This window comes from Protomyctophum parallelum (genome assembly GCF_964188405.1).
Source record: "Protomyctophum parallelum genome assembly, chromosome: 6".
Lineage (NCBI taxonomy): Eukaryota > Metazoa > Chordata > Actinopteri > Myctophiformes > Myctophidae > Protomyctophum > Protomyctophum parallelum.
This window is the reverse complement of record NC_139701.1, coordinates 44,559,553-44,568,594: the sequence shown is the minus strand read 5'-3', so window position 1 is coordinate 44,568,594 and position 9,042 is coordinate 44,559,553. Positions and strand designations below refer to the sequence as shown.

The 9,042-nt window shown below is 44.2% G+C and overlaps 1 protein-coding gene across 1 annotated transcript in view; it reads right to left on the bottom strand.

Moving 5' to 3' along the window:
* Positions 1-3,876: 3,876 nt before the first annotated feature.
* The window catches only part of vcam1b (vascular cell adhesion molecule 1b), a 29,399-nt gene continuing 24,233 nt past the window's right edge, over positions 3,877-9,042 (bottom strand). The window contains exons 9-12 of the mRNA XM_083766779.1: positions 8,186-8,340; positions 7,305-7,431; positions 5,982-6,245; positions 3,877-4,100 (exon numbers count right to left, since the gene is read on the bottom strand). Of these exons, the coding sequence (XP_083622905.1) occupies positions 3,901-4,100; positions 5,982-6,245; positions 7,305-7,431; positions 8,186-8,340 (746 nt within the window). The 3' untranslated portion in view covers positions 3,877-3,900. The remainder of the gene's footprint in view (positions 4,101-5,981; positions 6,246-7,304; positions 7,432-8,185; positions 8,341-9,042) is intronic.

Below are 9,042 nucleotides of genomic sequence, written 5' to 3'. Positions count from 1 at the left end.
TGTGTGTGTGTTTATTTACATTACACACTTTCTATATGTAATGTTCTAATAATCAGTTTATATTTGAGTTAGTAGAAAAGCTCTGTATGAATTGTATTAGTATTGAAAAGTCACCGTGAATAAGAGTGTCTGGTAAATACTTTAAAGACAAGAGCTTGTGAGTAAATAATAACTATCATTGGATTCCTGAAAAAAAAGAAAAATCATTCCTGGACTTAAGAGGTTTCTAACAGACGGCTACGAGAACCTCCCGAGGAGATGTGAGGTCACATCCAGAGGTCGGCAGAGGAGCTATAGCAGCAGCAGCAGCTGAAACGTAGGGGCGCAGATTAATCTCTTCCTCTCTGCCACTCGTCCTACATTCAGCTGACTCTGCATTAAGTTTGTCACAGTGTGTTGTGGCCTCTGGACCTCTGGCTCTACTCTCATATAAATAAATAAATAAATGAATGGATGGCTCTGATCCGGCTCTGCCACCTCGACCTCCAGAACACTATCTATCCTCTGGCTCTGTGGTTCTGGAAACGTTCACTTTATGGCTTCTTTCCACTGCTAACAACTAGACTTAATGCTCTCTCATAGTCTCATTCGGTGTGTTCACACAGGCAGATGCAAAGACACCAGTCTACCATTCATTGTCAATGGAAGACATATAGATGTAAAGATGCATCCAATGTTTGTAGCTGTGCAAAATATTTAACAATTTGTGTAGTGTGATTATCTTTAGCACATCATCCTTATAAGACGATTAAAACCAACATATCTGTTAGTTATCCAATCCAAACGACACAAACAATGTTACAAATAAATCTCTTTAATAATAAAAAATATAAAACATACTTTACAAGGTTTACTGTACAAATCTATACAAGATGAAATCTATGCAATAAGATTTACTGTACAAACACTTACACATTTCATTATCACAATTGAAGAAAGATGAGGTTGATTAATGAATTGACAGTTACTGTATATGTAACATTCATACTAAACAATGTAAAAGGTTGAATCAAAAAATTGCAATAAAAACAACAAGGAACCAATCAGAGAGAAACCAGGGGGCCCCTTTTCCACCAAAGTTAACTTCCGTGCACAGACATTTAGAGGGGCAGGTGCTCAAGTGAAAGAAAGGGCACCTTGTGGCTTGTGCAGCACGTGGAACTGGCCGGTTGCCTTTATAGTGTGAGATTTATAGATGTTGGGGCCTAAATAATATATTAGAAGCTTTTCATCAAGAATTGATCAATGTCACCATGGTCCCCTTATTGTTGTACAGTGTACACTGTACAAAAAAAACAAAAGGGCACATTTGTCCAGAGGGAAAGGGGCTCTAGCACCCCCTAGTGTCTATCTGTGCACGCCACTGACTTTGATTCTAGGACTGGTTCCGTTCTAGATTCTTGGAACCTTATTGGTGCTTTCACGGAAACCAGCGGCCATTTTGTTCGGTTCCAGTTCCGGAACAACTTTTAGGGTTCTGAACCAGTTCATTTTCAGTTCATTTCACTCTGAACTGCTTCAATATTAGGCAGGGGAAAGATTACCAAATCGGTTCTATCCCGAGGGAAAAGGGACCAGTGTGTTTCTATCCTACCATGACAAAGTGACACTTTACAGTTTTTTCTTTAATCACTTGAGTGCTTTTGGTTTTACCCCGCCAGTGAGGAGCCCTCAACGGGAGGACGTATACCGTTGTATCCTACCGACCCCCCTGCCGATGAGGAGCCCTCACCGAGAGGACGTATACCGTTGTATCCTACCGACCCCCCTGCCGATGAGGAGCCCTCACCGAGAGGACGTATACCGTTGTATCCTACCGACCCCCCTGCCGATGAGGAGCCCTCACCGAGAGGACGTATACCGTTGTATCCTACCGACCCCCCTGCCGATGAGGAGCCCTCACCGAGAGGATGTACTGTATACTGTTGTATCCTACTGACTCCCCTGCCGATGAGGAGCCCTCACCGAGAGGACGTATACCGTTGTATCCTACTGACTCACCACACCGGGAGGACGTAGAGCCTTAAGGGCCTTTCAAACGTGAAGTGATTTAACGCGCCTATAGTTCATTTTCAATGCGTTTTTGCTTGGAGCAGTCGCGGTGGGACAACGCAAATGTATTTACGAGACTGCGGCCCCCGTGATTTTTTTTTGCGTGCGTTGCTCGTTTTGTGTACATGCCCGCGACTCACCAGACCTGGATTCTGTTTAGCTTTTTTTTAACGCTTGCGTTGTCGCGCCCCTCTTGAGAAGACCTGTCGTTGATTCAGGCGACAACGCGTGTGTTCCTCGCTTCCCGTTTGGAAGGCCCTTTAGTCCTACTCCTCCCGCCCAACACTCCCTTGCTGACAGGCTCCACCCCCCTCCCATCCCATAGGAGTACACACACCACCCTCCTCCCCGCCCCCGGCTTCCCTCCCCGGAAACACGGGCCAGTTGTGTTTTGATCACACCCTTTTCTAAATGCTTCCGAACAGTGCTGAACAGTCAAATCAGCCTGGCTCGTGAGACGTTAGTCCAACGTATATATAAACACATTATGCTGTACATTCACAACTACATTAGTGCAGTGCAGTGGACAATCTGCACATACTGTAATATACTGTACTGTACAGTACATTCACCACCACTGTTCAAAAAAGGGTTTAACATGTCAGAGAACAGACCTGTACATCTACCATTACCGTAATTTCCGGACTATAAGCCGCGGCTTTTTACCCATGATTTGAACCCTGTGGCTTATACAACGGTGCGGCTAATCTATGGATTTTTACAGCTAACGCAGAGCCATCTCAGGCTCTGAGCTAACGTAGCTGCGGCTTATAGTCCGGTGCGGCTTATAGTCCGGTGCGGCTTGTATATGGGATTTTCCCTAAATGTGGCTGGTGCGGCTTATATTCAGGTGCGGCATATAGTCCGGAAATTACGGTATATCTCATTCATTCACTCACTCATTCATCCATCCACCATCCTACCCTCTCTCTCCCCCACACACACACACACACACACACACACACACACACCCCCCCCCGCTTGGAGAACCTCACCCTCCGCTATTAGCTCCGAGTCAGGATATCCCTACATAGGTATAGAAATGGGTAGAGCCCGTCCAACTGTGACTGGAGAAAACCCTTTTTGCACTATTGTATCCAAATACTTAAGGTATTTACTATTTCCTGACAGCTACAGATGATACAATTAGGAGTGGAAAGAAAAACAGTTGGCACGGGGTGAAACAACCACTTATATCAGGATTAATTAAACTTATTTAGTCAGCCTGTGGCTGGCCAGTCAACCCCCGTTCACATGCACAGTACTGCTTCTGTAAGATTGCAGTGGGAAAACACGGTCGCCTACTGGCTGACTTCATAAGCTAATAGCAGAGGGTGACTGAGGTTCCAAACGGGCTAACACACACACTCAGACTTGTCATTCAGTATACTGACCTATAGCTATAAGCCCCTTCACAAACTGCTATATGGTCCAATCACAGCTAAGCATAACATGGGTTTGTTAGACAAACCTTTCCACCAATAGTTTCCCGTTATGATAAAACATTGTTTTAAAAAAGAAATGTCCCGCACATAATTTTCCAGTGCATATGGCAGTCCTTGTTGACGGAATTGGAAGAGATTTTGAAGGTCTGGTTCCAAAAATGAACCAGTATGTAATGTGTAAAATCCATGATATTTACATTGGAATGAATTAGCCTGGCTAAGTGTCCAAGTGGGAGAGGGCGGGGGTTTGCTAAAGGTGAATTGGGTCATATTATGATCAAAATAAGAACATTATAAAGGTGTGTGAAAAGGCAAAATCTAAAATGTGTCACGGACTCACGGACAAGATCAAGTCTTTGCCACAGACACACCGCTCACTCACTCACTCACTCACTCACTCAGTCTATGCAGAGCTAGCATCACAGCTAGCATCGGTGCTAGCAGCAGTGCTAGCGGGTTTAGCTAGCTGATAGAAGCCTTTCTTCTTGGCTCTCCTCATGTGCTCCAGGACGGCAGCGGAGCAGAGCAGCCCCACAAACACACTCACACTGGGGATGAGGACGCTGGCCAGACTGCCCCCTGGAGGTCTGGAGGTGGTCCTCTCTGCAGACAAGACAAATGATATGTCAACATTTGAATGACTATTACAGTAATATATTACTAGTAACTAACTAGTTACTGCCCAACACTTAAAGCTGCTATAAGCAATAATATGTCAAAATGTTAATGACCCTTTTTTTCTTTTTGGTATTCAATCCCAAAAATGTGTCACTGTGACACTATAGGGGCCACAATCTGCATTCAAAGATGTTCCTAGAATCTTTGTCATTAGTCGAAAAAACCCGGTCGCAATGACTAACCAATCAGGTTAGTAAGAGGAGCTACAACATAACCACACCCACATGTCCATAAGAGGAGCTACAACATAACCACACCCACATGACCATAAAAGGAGGAGCTCCAACATAACCACACCCACATGACCATAAAAGGAGGAGCTACAACACAGCCACACCCACATGACCATAAGAGGAGCTACAGCATAACCACACCCACATGACCATAAAAGGAGGAGCTACAACATAACCACACCCACATGACCATAAAAGGAGGAGCTACAACATAACCACACCCACATGACCATAAGAGGAGGAGCAACAACATAACCACACCCACATGACCATAAGAAGAGCTACAACGTAACCACACCCACATAACCATAAGAGGAGGAGCTACAACATAACCACACCCACATGTGTTGCGACTAGGCCACATGAGCACTTTAAGACCTGAGGCCGATTCTACAAATATGTCAAAATGTTAATGACCTTATTTTTTTTGGTATTCAGTCCCAAAGATCACTGTGACACATCTAGGGGCCACAATCTGCATTCAAAGATGTTCCTAGAAGCTTTGTCATTAGTCGAAAAAACCCGGTCGCAATGACTAACCAATCAGCAGACCAATCAACCAATGACAAAGCTTCTAGGAAAATCCTTGAATGCAGATTACGGCCCCTATAGATGTGTCACAGAGACTACATTTTTTGGGAGCGTTCTACCCATTGCTGGCTGTCCAAACCAAAAAACTAAAACTAAAAAAGGTCATTAAAATGTTGACATATTATTGCTTATAGCAGCTTTGAGTGTTGGGTAGTATAGTTAGTTACTAGTAATACATTACTGTAATATTACTTTTCCCAGTAACGAGTAGTGTAAGGTATTACTAATATTATTACTATTTACTTTGTAAGAATTAGCACATATTACATGTATATAACTTTTTTTGTTGGCTGTTGGCTTGAAAACATTTAATTTAAAAGATCGAGAGAGATTGCCGCTTCATTTTATAGCCTTTTTCAGTTCTAAAAGAAGCTGACTAAACAGATTGTAATATATAAGTAATATGTAATATTATTGCTCTTAATTCCAAGTAATAAGTAATGAAATATGATTATTTTTCTAAGGAGTAATAAGTAACACATTCTAAGTAATATTGCCCAACACTGAGCATTATACACGTATTGCAATCAAATCGCTGTGTTCATGATTTGAGGTATTTGGATCGAAACTCAAGCACTCCTGAAAAACTTCTTTCCTTTGGTCTGCGCTGCGGAGACAATAATAATAACAAGACAATAATAATAACAATCGTAACTAATCATTTTAGTATAGTGACCGTAAAAGTGAGGATGCTAGTATAAAGGGAAGGGCCGTTGTAAGTAAATGGGATATCTACCATTCTGAGGACCACAGAATAAAGGGAGGGGCCATTTTAGTAATGTCCTCAAAATTTGAAGACGGAATTGCCACCAAATTTGAGGCGCCAAATTTGAGGCATCGAATGCCGAAAAATGCCCATGAATGGTGCCAAAATTGGCACTGTGCTTGGCCGCTGTGATTGGCTGGAAGGTGCGCCATTCTACGCTGTGATTGGCTGGACTAGTAATAACAATATTAATACTAAATATGATTATAAACTGACCCATGACGCTGATGGTGAACACCTCGGTCTCAAAGCCCAGCTCATTGGTCACGTTGACCTGGTACAGCCCTGTGTCATTGGCCGTCACGTTGACCAATAGGAAGGTCCCGTCGGCAGAGCGGAGCTCCGTGCCATTGGTTAGTTTCCTCAGCAGCACCATGGCGGGAGGCGGGAAGCTGACGCTGCGACAGCACACCGTCACGTTCTGACCCTCCTGGACCACCGTAGAGGGAAGCACCTCCACCGTTGTGTTTCTGGGAGGGGCTAGAGCATAAACCACACCCACATGACCAACAAGAGGAGGGGCTAGAGCATAAACCACACCCACATGACCAACAAGAGGAGGGGCTAGAGCATACATGGGCAACTGGCGGCCTCGGGGGCCACATGTGGCCCCCACCGTCACTTAATGTGGCCCTCAGGTTAATGTCAGAATAATGATATAATATTGGTTTCAGCTGTTACAATTCCACAACATGCAAACATGACCCACTTTACGTCAGTCTAAATTAGTAGCTCATTGCTTCAACACGAGTATAGCCTAATTAAATGACATAAAAATGTAATTTTTTCAGGATTCCAATTTAAAAAATCACCCCCCCCCCCCCTCTCTTTCTCTCATTAGCAGGCAACAGTGCAGCACTCTCTCTCTCTGTTTCTGGCACAACAGCGCCCCTACTGGTACTAATAGTCATACTGGTGCTCAGTAACGTCACATAGGCGGACACATAGGTGAACAACACATAGACACGGACATTGCTGTTCCTCAAACATTGCACCACTCAAAAATAGCAAAAAATTATTCAAGATTTCAATGTGGCCCTCTGGAGTGAGTGTGGAAATATAGTGGCCCTCTCCATTGTCAAAGTTTCCCACCCCTGGGTTAAAGCATAAACCACACCCACATAACCACAAGAGGAGCTACAACATAACCACACCCACATGACCATAAGAGGAGCTACAACATAACCACACCCACATTATCATAAAAGGAGGAGCTACAACACAACCACACCCACATGACCATAAGACGAGCTACAACAAAACCACACCCACATGACCATAAAAGGAGGAGCTACAACATAACCACACCCACATGACCATAAGAGGAGCTACAACCCAACCACACCCACATGACCATAAGAGGAGCTACAACATAACCACACCCACATGACCATAAAAGGAGGAGCTACAACATAACAGTTTTTTAAATGTCTTCTAAACAGTTTTAAAATGTAAAAAAAAACTGTTTTCTGAACTGAACTTGGCTGTAGACCCCCATCCAAATAAGCAACTAGAAAACAAGCGTGGTAATGGTCTAACCTTTGACATAGAGGGTTTTGGTGACCAGTGTGGATCCATAGAGGTTCTCAGCCTCACACTGGTAAACTCCTGAGTCCTCCATGCTGACCACTGACAGGGTGACGGACACAGAGGACGAAGAGGACACCTGCAGGATGGGAGGGGAACAACAACTAATTTATTACCGACTGATAAGGTATATTTAGACTTTAGACTTTAGCCTGGCTCCAGCCCTGAATCGTTATCCACGACCTTAAAGAAACAACAATTCTGGTGATTCAGCTCTGGTGACTCTGCTACGACGATGTCAGCGTCTGATTCGTCATTTCAACTCGACTGTATCAATCTGGCTATGAAATCGCCCTATCATCAATAGTTTCTTTACAGAAACGGCAGGTTTTAGAAACATCATCATACGACATATACATATATAATATATAGTTTTATTTGTTTACATGCTAGTACCGCTCGTTGCCTGTGTTTGTTTGGTTAGCACCCGGGTTAGCCACAACGATTGACAACGACGTCATCTGCTTTCCCACCATTTTGATTGGTCGGTGTGAACCAATCGCCGAAGACTGCCGCTTTGGCAATGCCCATCCCCAGAAACGGCTTTCAGTCTGAATAATGAAGTGAAACCAAATGATAATTCAGGTCCGATAGCCCCTCCTATGTCCAGCTTTGGTGTATGGGCACAAACTACCAAAACAAATATTAAATGGCATTGACAATGAATGGACAATTTTGAGTGTTCGTTTAAACACAAACATTGCGTAACACACAAACATTGAAGACGAAGGTGAGGACGCAGATTCTGATTGGCCGGAATGAGATAATGTACGATGATCAATCAATCAATCAATCAATCCATCCATCAATCCATCAATCCATCAATCAATCACCTTCATCTGCTTGGACTCTTTCCCTCTGACTCTCCTCAGCACCAGACTCCGCTCTTCAGGGGAGGAGCTTCCCGATGAGTGACAGGTGAAGGTGACGCTGTGACCTTCCATCACCTCCTCTGGGTGCACCGTCAGAGACGTGTCCACAGGGGGCGCTGTAACATATCATTAGTATTATTATTATTATTATTATTATTATTATCCCTTCTCTAAAACACCCTGGACATCACTCCACACATCCTCGACTCTTGTCCCTTCTCTAAAACACATTGTAGACTCTTCTCCCTTCTCTAAAACACATTGTAGACTCTTCTCCCTTCTCTAAAACACATTGTAGACTCTTCTCCGTTCTCTAAAACACCCTGGACAACGCTCCACACGTCCCAGACTCTTTTCCCTTCCCTAAAACACCCTGGACAACGCTCCACACGTCCCAGACTCTTCTCCCTTCTCTAAAACACCCTGGACAACGCTCCACACGTCCCAGACTCTTTTCCCTCCTCTAAAACACCCTGGACAATGCTCCACACGTCCCAGACTCTTCTCCCTTCCCTAAAACACCCTGGACAACGCTCCACACGTCCCAGACTCTTTTCCCTTCTTTAAAACACCCTGGACAGTGCTCCACATGTCCCAGACTCTTCTCCCTTCCCTAAAACACCCTGGAGAACGCTCCACATGTCCCAGACTCTTCTCCCTTCTCTAAAACACCCTGGACAACGCTCCACTAGTCCCAGACTCTTCTCCCTTCTCTAAAACACCCTGGACAACGCTCCACTAGTCCCAGACTCTTCTCCCTTCTCTAAAACACCCTGGACAACGCTCCATACGTCCCAGACTCTTCTCCCTTCCCTAAA